Below are 14,232 nucleotides of genomic sequence, written 5' to 3'. Positions count from 1 at the left end.
GAAGTTGAGTAAAAAATATTTAGACTTTTGAAAAATACGTTCATGTAGATCAAAAAACACCGATTCTGAATTTGCTTATATTATATTATAATGATATATTTTTACTCTCAGAATAAATAAATTGTTCTTGAAAAGTGATTTAAAAATTATACTTATATGCCGAACGAAGTCTGACGTCCAATGTAATCCGTGTTATGTTTGTACCTACAATGTAATAACTAAACATCTCTGTGCATCTCTTTCTATTGCATGGCGTACTTTGCGAATAAACGGGAAAGGTTGCTCTTCAGTTTTGTGTTGTGTAGTTTTGTATTTGTATAATATGAGGTTCTGAGATGATTTTTGTGGTTGTGTTTTTAGTTTTATCGATGGTTGTGACTGTGATCTTCATAAGTGTCCATTAATACACACAATTATTGTAAAACATGTTCATATAATGTCGTTTTATATAATAATATATCAGGGAACAGATTGCATCTACCATTTTTTGAGTAAAAACTTCCTGAAACATCGATAAATCGCATCGTAATGTATCTTGTATTTTTTAGACATCACTACAAATAATAATTAGCAAGGTTTTGTTTTAAAGCGGTAATATTGAAGCTATTCGCTCACAACACAACTCAAATGACAGGGCGACCGCGACCAAAATCACCTATTCCCAAAATTAACGTTTTTGTAAAAATGAATAAGTAGAAACCCATTTCAAATTTACGTAAGAGCGATGGTTTAACCCCGCTGGCAAGTATACCTCAAACTGAATTTATTTAGACGGTTAGCATTGATAAAAAAATTACCTGAATTCCTTAACAAAGAATAAAGAAAATTTCCATAAAAAATGACTACCCAGTACTACCCACGGTTGACGTGCAGAGCACAGATGACGTCACGCACCCATCTAATTCTTACCGCTCGGGTTATGATCATTTTGGCAGGCTTTAAAAAATTCAAACTTGTAGAATTAATTTAACTATGAAAACGAACTTAAAAAAAAATACTGGTATTTAGGTTTAAACCTCAAGGCGCTGTTTCAAGTGTTAGGCAATTATCAGCACCTTGGCTCCTTTGCAAGTCGGTGCCTGAAGCGGAATGCTCCTATTGCGCCTGCACATGACCCTCGAGCAGCCTCCATTGATTTAGGTACCTGTCGAACAAACTCAGCATACCTTTACTGCGTCTGTGCATTAGAAATGGCAATCGGTCTGTTAACAACTTTTAATCTTCCGTGTTTATATAACATATCTATGGATGTAACTCTACACCACCACTACACTACTAACCAACCTAACTGCCTGCTTTTATACGTAGTTAACGTTTTTAAGTTGTCATGTTTATTTATTACTAACAGTCTCAACTAAGACTTGAACGGTGGAAGTCCAAAGTCTTCGGGTTTGAACTGCTCCAGGTTCTCCAGAAGCTGGGTGGCTCTCTTAGTCAGGTTCTTCTCGAGTGTCGGGTCTGGCACCATCACCACTTGCATGCCGGCTGCCAGGGCTGCGTCTACTCCATTAGGGGCGTCCTCGAAAACTAGACACTGGAATTAGAATAAATGAAAACTAGAATAAACGTGAGGCTATTTAGGTCCCTACTTTTGCATAATCCTGCGGTATTTGTCTCCAAACATCCAGTACCTAAGCTTAGGCTCCTCCTGCAGGTTTATTCAATAGAAGACTATTCAACGACCAGTCCTCTTTCATTTTTGCTCCAAGTGCTTTCTTGTAAGTGTCTTCTCAATGGTACGGTTATGTTTATTGGTTATAGAAATAAAATTTTTGGGCTTCACTATGAACAATAGTATTTCTCTTGAATCGCAAATTTCAAAAGCTGTGAGTTCTGGCTTTTTCCATCTAAGGCGGATAAAATTAATCAGGAGATGCCTAAGATCTAAGTCACTCATAAATGAGTTTGTCGTCTCACATGGACTATTGCAATAGTTCATACGCCGGCCTACCTCAGAAACAAATCGATAGAATCCAATCAGTTTTTAATGCTGCGGCGAGAATGATTTTTTGTGAAAACAAGTATTGTCGTATAACCCCACTTCTAAGGGATTGTCTTCGCTGGCTTCGATGCCCTGAAAGATTGAGTTTAAGATCTGCTTAATGACCTTCAAAACATTATAAGGAATGGCGCCAGCATATATGTATTGGAACTATGTGTCCGACAAAACTTAAGCGATAGAAAGCTTATTCTAAGGTCAGTAGATCTAGATGTTAGTAATCGTCTAATCGAACTTTCTAGGTCAAATCGTGCCGTTTACTATGATCGCTCGTTTCGTTCAACAGGCCCGCTCATTTGGAATAAACTTCCCTCAGCTCTTACTAATCTCACTAATAAGAATTTGGCTGAATTTAAACGGGCTTTAGAAACCAAATTATATAAAAAATCTTACCATTCATAAATCTTAACATCTTTTCAATATTTTATAATAAGCCATATTCTCAAACTTAAGTTTTAACTCATTAACTTAACTCCAGTTTTATATTATGTTTTAGTTTTAATGTTCTTGTTTTGTCCTGTCCTGCTGTTATTGTTATTCGCTTTGTATAAACTGTATATTTAGTGTTATATTATAGATCTGTATTGAGTAAGGCACACTGAAGGAACATGACCACTAATACTAAATTACCGTTTTTAAGTTTGTTATAGTAAAGCGCACTAAAAGGGACGGCTATTCATAAACAGATTTCTTTATCGAAGACTAAAATACTTTAACAGCAATGAGAGTTGCCTGCAGACTGTCGGATGCATCTTTTCGCAAAATCACTGAAAGGTAGATTAGGAGGGACGCTCTTGTTGTTTATTCTCCTAACTACTTACTTTACCTTTGTATGTTTTATTAGTCTGGCATACGTTTATCAGTAGAATTAGAATTAAAATAGAAAGTTTTCAATACAAGAGAATATTGTTCTACAATGAAAACAGTTTTTAAAATACATTAAAAAATTTTGCAAAAGAAGAAAAATCTGTGTTTGAATTTCATGGACGATAAGATAATAATTAAGTGTATTACTTACATTTTCTGGGTCAGGTGCATTTTTAAACCTCGATGCGCAGATCAGGAAGATGTCAGGGTGTGGCTTGCCAAACTTGACCTCCTCATCGGAGCTGCCCATGACTTTGTGGTGGAAGAGGTCAAACAGGGGCAGGTACTTCAGGGTCTTGGCCTCCACGCTCTCCTTGCCGGAGCTGGTGGCCAGGGCTATCGGCACGTTGCTGGCGGCAAGGTGTTGGATCAGTCTTTTCGAACCTGGAATTAAAATATTATTAACTTTAACATACCTTTGAGACGTACACGACATACAGTGCTATTCCACACGCTAAATTATAAAACAAATGCAGCATCTAATTCGACAATTAACCGAGCTCTTCATACTCTAAATAATATTTGTCTTAACTTTAACATTGATATTTTTTCGGATTCTCTGCCCAAATTCAAACGTGGCATCATGTCAATAATTTAAACTATTCAATGCGCATACATACAGACACACACACACACACCCTAACACTCACACATACATTACACACGTCACACACACACCTATAAACTACACAAATCACATGGTAATTAAGTAATAACGTAATTAAGTAATAATAACCACTTAGCAGACATAACAAGGAAACATATCATAGGTACACAACATGAAGTATCTTATTCCTGTATATTGTTTCAACTCTGTAAATCACATACTGTTTGTTTCTATAAAATAAAATAAAACAAAAAAAATAATAAAATGACTTCTTTATGACAATAACCCATCCAAATTAAGACGTAATAAACGGCATAAAATTACTGATATCTTAAAAAACTATTTGACAGATTTGATCAAATAATTGCAAATCAATATATTACAGTGCTATACAATAAAGACACTTTTTTTTAAACACACTACTAACATAGATTTAGCAAATATAAATTAAACATTAAGTGACAGATATTCAATCATAGATTTTGCAATACTTTTCCAAGAATTTTATGCTGGTGTGGAAAACCGCTATGACTTTTTATCTAAAAAATTTATTCAATTTGCATTTCTTTAGAAAATAAAATATATTGTTACATACATAAACGGTTGATGAACTAAATATATCTTTGTTGGCGGTCTGCAGCGGCAGTCAGGAACGATGACATTATCGATAAAATATTTATCGGTGTTTTGTGATTTGCTAAATATGTATAGGCTACATGGGCGGGTAACGAAAATACACATGTAAAAAAATTAAATATACGACACCCGGGTTGCTGGCAATGAAATTGTATAAAATTGTAACCTCTCATAAGTGGCGCATTCTTCAGCATCTCATTGCCGAGTTCCTTCATCTGCACGTGGAACTCGTGAGGTGTGATGGGCAGGCCCAGCTCTCGGCAAGCTATCTCCGAGGTGCGCTGCTCGGTGGTGCCCATGATTTTCAGTCTCACGTCGCGCGGGTAGGATTTACCGTACTTGTTGGCTATCGTGGCCACTATCTTTTCGTATATATGCTCAGTGTCTGAAACGTAATAAGAAAATAAGTGTGATGATTACCATAGATGATAGAAACAGGGAAGATGGGTCAAGAATCATTATTGGTATAAAACTGCGCGCTCAAATCGTGTAGCCAACATTGTTCACCTATACTGCTGCAAATCGCATCTACGCAAAGCTGTGCCCCACCTTTTTTTCTACATAACTTTCATTGTCTCGTCGCTTTGATATTCTGCGTAGTTTGGTCGCAGTTTTTTTTAAATTTTTTTATAGTGAATACCTCACAAGAGTCCCAACTGCTCCCGTCTGGAGCCAGTGAGACTATGGCATCCCTAATTGGGGGATGTTGTGAGGCTGAAGGTAAGTGGGGAAGGGAAAGAGGAAGGTGGGGAAGTACCTGGCTATTCAGATCTAGTCACTTAACACGGCTAAAGCCATTTGGAGCAACGTTTCAATTCTGAATGGTGGTCTTACACCAGGGCGATACTGGTAGTATCTTCCACTCTGAAAGCTTAGTGACTATAAGTACTATATATCTATAAGAAGGATTATTATTTATTTAATACTGCAGTTAAGCTTAAGTGCAAGTTGTTAAATGCATTTAAAATAAGATTATGTCATTTTATTTTCAATTTTAAAATTTATTATTTAAAAACAATTTTTTTTAAATACATTTATATTGATGTCGATTTTGTTTTCGTGGATGATGAATGCAAATCTTGGAAGAGAAAATCAACCCCCTTCCCGACATCCGATCGACCTGAAACTCTGCAAGTAGACTCGTTGTTGATAACAATGCATTCTATCAACTTTTGGTGGCAATCACGCATACACACTCGGACTTATACGCATTTCTCTGAAATTGAATGATTGAAAGCAGTTAATTTACAAAATAAATGTTGCTCCTACCCAATCGGTATTTGGCTCAGTTGTTAGCAGGGTTGATTTCAGTCCCTGGGGAGGAAGGTTTAATATCAAATAAAAAATTAAGTTTTAAAAGTTCAATGCAGTTAAGAGCCCGTCGCTGGGGAGGAGGGTTCAATCCTCAGTCAAACCAAAAACAATACAAATTATTTGTTTATAAATACAACTTTTAATAAAAATAGATGTAAGTATTATGGTAAAAAAACTTTGTTTTGTACGAGTTGATTTTTATTCAGTCCATTTCTACTACCATTTGTGTGGATGAATGAATGCGTAAATTGTGTATCTTTTTTCATCTAAATAAACTTTGTATTTATTTCACAAAATTATATACCTACATGATTAAAAATTTATAGCGGTTTAAAAAAATGGTCCTTATTAAACCACATAAAACTATGGCATCCATAATTAGGGGAGTGCTGGGAAGCTAAAGGAAATGGGGAGGGGAAGAAGGTGGAGAAGAGGAAATACCTAACATAACATATTATAAAAATAAATTTTTATTTTATTTGACCATGTCGGGTTCCAAACCTACGATCTCTGGGTACGGAGCCAAGGAGCTTCCGCTGTGGAGGTTGACAGATCATATTAGATCATCCGTTGTTATTTTAAACTGGCGCCTACGAGCTTAGCTTTTCTAGTTTATTAGTAAATCCGTCACTCGGTAATGTCTTCATGTTTCGTGACTTTTCTCAATTTTAAATTTTTTCTCAAGACATATTTGAATGCGTTCCATTTTTAAATATAGAATGTGGCGTAAATAATAATGAAACGGCGTGATGGTTAGTTAGTTAGTAACTGCGTACAAAAGTATTGCCAACATCGTACACCCATACTACTGCAAATCGCATATAAGCATAGCAGTGCCTCGCCTTACCAACCAAACGCATAACGTTCATTGGCTCCGCCGATTTGATAGACCATGCAGTTTGGTTCGTAGCTCAGCAACAATCGGCAAGCGTACATGCAGTATCTCTCTTTGTTTCTATTATCTATGTTTGTATCAAAAGAATCTTTTACCCACTTCAAAACACAAAGCAATATCATCACAGTAAAAGATAAATAATTTAGACTTGGTACGGTCAACATGGATCTTCCTATTGCCTCAAATCATAAATACTGTTTTCAAATCGATGAAGCTGAATCAATATTGTATCTAACAGGAAGCTGAAGTGAAATTAATGCTAATTGACATTGAATGCAAGATCAGGGACTTTGTCAGTCATTTGGAAACCGTCCAAAGATCGATGACATAAGAGAACAAGAGATATTTTTAAAAGGTACAATCTCTGAAAAGAAGTGTGATTTATAAACCGATGAATACTGACGTAGCCAATTTACGTAAGACCTTTCGACTCCTAGGCCCCAAACAGGATAATGAGCTTCGGAGACGAGCCGTTAAGATCCACGGCTACGAATCCTGAGGTTGTGGGCTAAAATCCAGGCAAGTGCAAATATAATTCATGTGTTATTTCACAATTTAGTTAATAAAATATTACATAGTGTATAGTATGTTTCGGTAGGATCAAGAGTGGTAAATGTTCATAGTATATAAAATATCCCATTTGGTATACCTCTTGCTTAATAAAAATCATTAAAGAAAAATTAAAGTTTCACCGTAAATTTAAAAAATACTCACAACCATCTGATTACCACACATTCTCTTTACTTAGAACTCGCCAAAAGAAACTTGAAAAAGAATGTTATACAAACTATATAAATAATGCTGAGTTCAATATAAAGAATAATGTGAAATATTTCTGGACTTTCGTGAAATCCAAACAAATCTCCTCTGATATACCTAATAACGTGTTCCACGGAAACCTTTCTTCAAGTGACGGGCAACAAATTTGCAATCTTTTTAACAATTATTTTCAATCTGTTTTTATCCCCTCGCAATCAAAAAACATTTCCACGAATAAGGTAGATAGAACCAATAATAATAATGCAAATTCAATACATTTGAATTCGATTAATATTAATACAACTTTAGTATTAAGATATCTAAAAAATATCAACACAAAAAAAAGCGCTGGATGCGATAAATTACACCCAATTTTCATTTTTAATTGTGCTGAACAACTTGTTACTCCTGTGACATTACTGTTCACACTTTCTATCAAAGAAGGCGTATTTCCCACTATTTGGAAAAAAGCTTTTGTGACACCTGTTTTTAAAAAGGGGGATAAACACAATATTGAAAATTATAGACCTATATCAAAGTTATGCATTTTAAGTAAAATCATGGAAAAAATCGTTTATGACCAACTATTTAATTTATGTAAAAACACTATTATCAACCCCCAACAACACGGTTTTTTTCAAGGTAGATCTGTTGACTCAAACTTGGGACAGTTCACCGATTTTGTTCTTAATTCAATGGACAAAAAAAAGCAGGTTGATTCTATCTATACTGATTTTTCCAAGGCTTTCGACAAGGTGAATCATGACACACTCTTAAATAAACTAGAAAAAATTGGTATAAGCGGGAATCTTCTCAGATGGTTCTCATCTTACATTAAAAATAGAAGTCAAGCTGTTGCGCTAAAAGGTTACATGTCACAAATAATATTTATTCCCTCAGGAGTGCCTCAAGGTTCTCATTTAGGGCCCCTACTCTTTATTTTGTATATTAATGACATCAAACATGTCATCAGATATTCTGATTTCATTCTTTACGCTGACGATATGAAAATATACAAATGCATAAGCTCAACAGATGATTGCAATAAATTGCAAGAAGATATGAATGGAATTAATGAATATTGCAAAGAAAACCAATTATTCCTAAACATAGATAAATGTAATTCAATAATATTTTCACGTAAATGTCACCCAATCATCCATACTTACCATCTAAACCATGACCCTCTCCAACGAGTAGAAAAAATCAGAGACCTTGGAGTATTACTTGACTCTAAATTACTTTTTAAGCATCATATTGAAAACGTTTTAGAAAAAGCCTACAAACAAATGGGCTTCATTCTGCGAATCACAAAACCATTCAATAAACCTTTTACACTTGAACTACTTTATATGGCATACGTAAGATCTCATCTCGAATTTGCATCTGTCATTTGGAATCCACAATACCAAACGTATATTAACCGAATTGAAAATATTCAAAAAAAATTCCTGAAACACCTGTCGTATCGTTTTGAAAATCATCAATGTAATCCTATTACTCTTTACAAACGAAGAAAAACATTTGACGTACTGTTTCTGTACAAAATTGTGAACGGCCTTATTGACTCCCCAGCCCTGTTAGAAAGGATTGCATTTCATTGTCCTGAACGCAATACCAGATCAAATACCTTATTTTATATACAACATTTCAAATCGAAATACGCACAAAACTCCTTGCTCGGGCGTATCTGCAAATCTTATAACGCCTTAAGCGATATTGACATTTTCCACAGTACCCTTAAATCGTTTAAAATCAAATTAACCTTACTATGTACCTAAGTTAAAAATATTACTTCCGTATTGTTTAGTATTCTCTTTTTAATCATTTTTCACACACACTATGTACTTTATTACTTGCTTTATTATATGTACTTAATTTCTAGCTTTATTATAAATGGAACTTAACTGGTTTAAATCATGTTCTATATTTTATGTTCAATTATTTTTTTTGTAAAACTGTATGTTTCCTAAATAAACTAAAATAAAAAAAAAAAAAAAAAAATAGTATCGCCCTGGTGAAAGACCACCATTCAAAAAGAAACATTTCTTAAAATAATTGCATTAGCTGTTTTTCATGAACAGATCTGAATAGCCAGGTACTTCCCAACTATTCTCTTCTTGTCTCCTTCACCTCCTCAATCTCTTTAGTCTCATTATGTACCCCAATTGGGGATGCCATAGTTCTTCTGGCTGCGAGCAATCGGGACTCTTGCGGGGTATTTACATTTAGAAAAAATAAACTATAATGATCAGTTTTGTTCAAAAAGGAATTTCAGTACAAAAAGTTTGATGGATTTCACACAAAGTAAGATTAAATTGGCTTTAATTCTAGCACAAAATCCACAAAACACCGTCAGACTGAACCTTCAGTGCATACAATAAAGGAAGTGAGGTAAGAAATCTTCTGTAATCAATTACTTCAGAATAACCCCTTGAATTGATGGAAAGAAAATTACTATAGTATTAACCCCTCAGACCTTTGGCATATTCTTTCAGAAGGTCGGAGTAATTCCGCTTTGCAATAAAATCCAAATAAATGGAATATTTCTGACTGTATCCGAAAACTAAAAACTGTTGTATTGAAAGGTGATACGCTTTCAAATTTTAGTATCAGAAATAAACATTTAATTTTTGAAATATTCAAATTTTTGAATGTGAACAAATAAAGTTTAAAAAAACACTCACAATACGTATTTGTAACAAAAATTATTGACGACATAAAAAATTTAAAACATACTCATTTTATTAGACAAATGTATTACAAACGTTATCATCACCTTACTTTAACAAATTTTTTTCTAATTGCGGTTCGAACCTCTCGTTTAATAGAGGTTTACATTTTAATTCTACTGTGTGTGGTTAACTTCTAGATTTGTATATAAAGCATGGTGTTTTCTCTTTGTAACACCATTTAGACCGTATTTCTCACCATGACAGTAAGGGAGACAAAACGATTTCTATGACACCATTTGAGGTGTTCCCAAAAGCGAACAAATCAGCCTGTGGGGTTAAAACAGTTAATAAACAGTAATAATCATAATTATCGCAGAGACTTAATAATTGCAAAAAGAGAAAACACCATGCTTTATATTCGAATCTGATTATTGTACTATTTTACTATCAAAGACATGTAACTACACATACGCATAGCTTGAATATAAAAGCCTTTCAACGCTATTTTGCCCACCACGCGGCATGTTTTAACCCAATACATGACTTGTTTTAGTTAAACTTCATGTATCACAAATGACACATCTCCGTATGGGGATTGCTATTGATGGATCGAATATGTAACAGCCACTTATAAAAGGTTAAAAATTCGTATTTCAACTTATCTGTATAATTCCTACCTTAAAAGAATAAAAAATATACCTACATAGTTCACATATTATACCCAACCGACCATCAATTTTATACGTATTGCTTAGTTTTTATAACTGCCTTAATTATTTTATATTTATTGAGTTGCCTTTTTTTCATTATATTTTATTTCTCAATATTTAATTTAAATTCGTTTGATAAACATAAATTCAATACAGTACATTTCCATTTACCTACATAATTTGTTACATAAAATTGTAAAATGGGGGCCTCAGCACAGGTAAAGCGACCAGTGAGGCTCACACTAACAAATCATATTTTATAAAATAAATTATTCTAATGTATCAATAAAAAAACTACACTAAAAAGAGTTTGGGTAGTCAATAGAAAGGACTTAGACCAAGTTGTTTGGGCATGTAGTGTCAAAGTTTTAACTATAAAGCAGAAAATCTGTTTGCACAACTGTAAACTACCAAAAACTCTTGAATGGTGAGCTATGGTTTCATGAAATTATCACAGATTTTTCTGTAAGGAAACTTTCAGCTCGTAACGTCATTTTTATGAGGAACTATTAAGATTTTAAAAATACATTTAAATATAAAAAAATAAGATACAATGCTATATTGTTTGTTCTATATTTATCAATAACAATTATAGGAGGCCCTGAGGAAAAAAATCCCTCACGGCCTATGTCATCTTTGGTGATGCTGTGTGGAGGGTGTTTTTCTGGGAAGGAAAAATGTATGAGGAGTGAGTAGGAATATAGGGGTCAATGTGTCCAGGAGTGGGGGATGTATGAATCCATCCCTCCCACGATGGGTGGAGAGCCCAGCTGGAGAGGTCAAAAGGTCTTCCTCAACCAGTTTCTCCCGATCCGGCCCGCCACGCAGCACGTGGGCAAACTCATCCGCCCCCAAGACCCAGGCAAATATTTGTGTTGAAACTTGGTTAATAAACGTAGTATCATAAAACTTCAATTAGCGATACTCTTTGAGTAGCGTATAGTAACTGTTTCATCACCGTTCAGTAATGTTATCCGTCAAGTAAACATCTGTTTTTACTGCCATGTTAATCCTATGATTAATGTTACTTGACGAATACAGTAGTGGTAAAATACTCCCAAATTAATCCTATGTAACTTCTGTGCTACACAGTTAAAATATGAATTATAAATTTCAATATCAGTAACAACAAATTGTAATTCATAACATCAAATCACCAAACTTTACCACAGTATTACAATGTTGCAGTAACATTATCACAAACTCGTAATCATAATAAAAACATGTGCCTCATAGCAATTCCTCGTCGACAGGTGACCGAACGATATACTTATTTTTGACTTTGACTTAAAGTATTAATATAATTTAAACCACACCTCTGTTTACGAAACCTTATCAAGTTCCTTATCTTGCCGATTCTACAAATTAATTTTAAGCAAATAATACTGAATTATAATTAGATATAGGTTCATAGGTAAGCTAGATGTCGAAAACAATCAATAATTTATCATATTTTTATCTCTAATATTAGTAACATTAATATCTCACAAGGTTATGAGTCCGTAGCCAACTCACCTTGCAATTGTAGAAATGAGACAATATTATTAATTTATAGAAGTTAAATATGGGAGAAGTTAAAAAAAACAGTAAAACTAACTAAAACTAATTCTTCTGTTATTCTAACTCTTGACATGACCCGACCTCAAGCGTTTGTTTACTTGGTCGCTCTTGAGTCAATTGGCACGTTCTGATAGGCAGAAGTCTTCGCTTTCAAAGCATAACCAAGTGCATGGGATCTCCCATGAGTAGGCACATATAAGTTAACCTTCTTTCAACATAGGTGTTTCAGAATAGTTCCAGTGATTAGCTTAAAAAAATCTATCCGAATCTCCATATTTTTAACACGGTCAGGCATGGTTTCTCATTTCTACAGTATTCAGTCTCCTTTCATCCGTCCTTTGCCAGTAAATTATTTCATTATAATGAAATAATTATTATTAAGATATTTGAAAAAGAAGGAAACAGTCAAATTGCTAAATTACCACTTTAGAATAATGGTTTACCAATATGACTGTGAGTGTGCACTTTACTGTTTTGTTTTAGTAGTTTAATTTGAACATAATGGTGGAAAATACATAAGTGGAAGTTAATTAAATACTAAGGAAACCTGCATTATTTAGGAATAATATTTAGTCTACTGAAAAAGAACAGGTAAATATTTACCTAGCCGCTGCACTTTTAAAAGGCACAGATTGTGGAAGTTACACTTCTGTTTCAACTCAATTTTAAGTTTCAAACAACTATTTACATCAGAAGAGGAAGTGAAAGATGCGTTAAAATTACATTTTTATTCAATTATTGAAGACAATATTAGCGATTTCTAAATGAAAATCTGAAACAGAAAAATCAGAAAAGGATACGGTCACATCTAGGACTCGAGCACTGGAAGGCAAGGGTCCTGTGTTCGAGTCCTAGATGTGACCGTATCCTTTTCTGATTTTTCTATGTCAGATTTCAAATCGCTAATATTGTCTTCAATAATTAAATATTACAATTTGAGGTTTTACTCAATAAAGTTATTCCAAAAAATATACATTTTTATTCAATCAATTTACAAAATTTCTCTTATAAAACGATACCTTTGCGCCATTTTGGATTTTTTTTATAAGGATTGATGTTTGTGAAAGTTTTGTTTCAACATAAATATGCATACATTACTTAATTAACCCAAACAAAGAATCTAATAACATATTTTGTGCAAAGTAAATTAATAGTTATTGAAATAAAGTGTAAATTCCAAAATCTGTACCTAAAAGTGTAGCTGTTAGGTAAATAATTACCAAAGAAGTAAGAAATAAGCAAAGTGATTTACAGAAGTTTATTTACCTTGACGATTTTTCAGAACAAATGATTAATGTATAATGAGCTATCGAAGTATAAATTGGCCCATATTGTACATTTTTAATAAATAGCTGGACAGAAATTGCATAGATGTGGTAGAAACTAAAATTTCTTATCAAATTTGACAAACAATGAGTTTATGGCGAAATAAAAAAATAAAAACTACATTTTCTTACAGTTATGATACATTAGGTACATAATATGTGTGTATTATATAGTTACGTACTGAAACCAGGAAGAGGAAATTACAATACTTATAAGAATGTAACCTCTAAATTATAATATAAAACTATATTATGTACAATTTCAAGGTTGCAGAAAAAATATCTAAAATTCCGAACAAGAAAAACGACTTTTTTTCATGATGAATAAACAAAAGTTACGAAACAGAAATATAATAATAAAAAATTGAAACAGACCTATTATAACACCGTCCATATCGAATAGAACATGCGATACTTTCTTGAAATGCAATCTGTTAGAAGTGGAGAACGTCCTCTTTAATAAGAAATGCATTTTGATTTAATTCGATCACGTTTTAAGTAAATACGAAAAATAATTAGATACGTTATATCCCCCCACTGTCAGACGTTGAACTGACAGCTAATTGACAGTTCAGTCGTGCAGTACGCAAGTTTATTTTAACATTTTTATCATATGGCATAGAATATGAAGATAGCTGCAGATGTCATAAGAAGGAAACATATTTTTAGCACGACAACACTACATGAGACAGAAAAGTGTCAAATTAAAATATTTACAAATTAAACCAACACTTACTATGACTAGAAAGATAACTACAAAAATATAACAAAGCAAAGTTAAAGCATTGCTCGTTTAGTATCTATTCTTTGTTAACAATACTTTTAGTTAATAGATGGCGGTAGTAAAATCGTCTATCACAAGTCCAATTCGTGATTAAGTGAGTT

General features: G+C 33.5%; 1 protein-coding gene across 1 annotated transcript; it reads right to left on the bottom strand.

Moving 5' to 3' along the window:
• Window positions 1-166: 166 nt before the first annotated feature.
• On the bottom strand, window positions 167-13,876 carry LOC149411297 (putative pseudouridine-5'-phosphatase). Its single transcript, XM_089647566.1, has 4 exons — window positions 13,723-13,876; window positions 4,276-4,494; window positions 3,018-3,250; window positions 167-1,534 (listed from the first exon to the last, which is right to left on the bottom strand). The coding sequence occupies exons 1-4, from the start codon at window positions 13,817-13,819 to the stop codon at window positions 1,355-1,357; spliced, it is 729 nt and encodes a 242-aa protein (XP_089503692.1). The 5' UTR covers window positions 13,820-13,876; the 3' UTR covers window positions 167-1,354.
• Window positions 13,877-14,232: the final 356 nt, after the last annotated feature.

Source organism: Hesperophylax consimilis, chromosome 26, assembly GCF_061612785.1.
Source record: "Hesperophylax consimilis isolate HC1 chromosome 26, BYU_Hcon_1.0, whole genome shotgun sequence".
Lineage (NCBI taxonomy): Eukaryota > Metazoa > Arthropoda > Insecta > Trichoptera > Limnephilidae > Hesperophylax > Hesperophylax consimilis.
Note: the sequence above shows the minus strand (reverse complement) of the source record. Positions and strands in the feature narration are given on the sequence as shown.

What these genes read in the sequence shown, in the direction of transcription:
- LOC149411297 (XM_089647566.1), bottom strand. Translation starts at nt 13,819, where the DNA reads ATGCATTTCTTATTAAAGAGGACGTTCTCCACTTCTAACAGATTGCAT. An exon ending in TATGGACGGTGTTATAATAG is followed by an intron (nt 4,495 to 13,722) that starts GTCTGTTTCAAT and finishes ATTACGTTTCAG; the next exon opens with ACACTGAGCATATATACGAA. An exon ending in ATGCACCTGACCCAGAAAAT is followed by an intron (nt 1,535 to 3,017) that starts GTAAGTAATACA and finishes TTCTAATTCCAG; the next exon opens with TGTCTAGTTTTCGAGGACGC.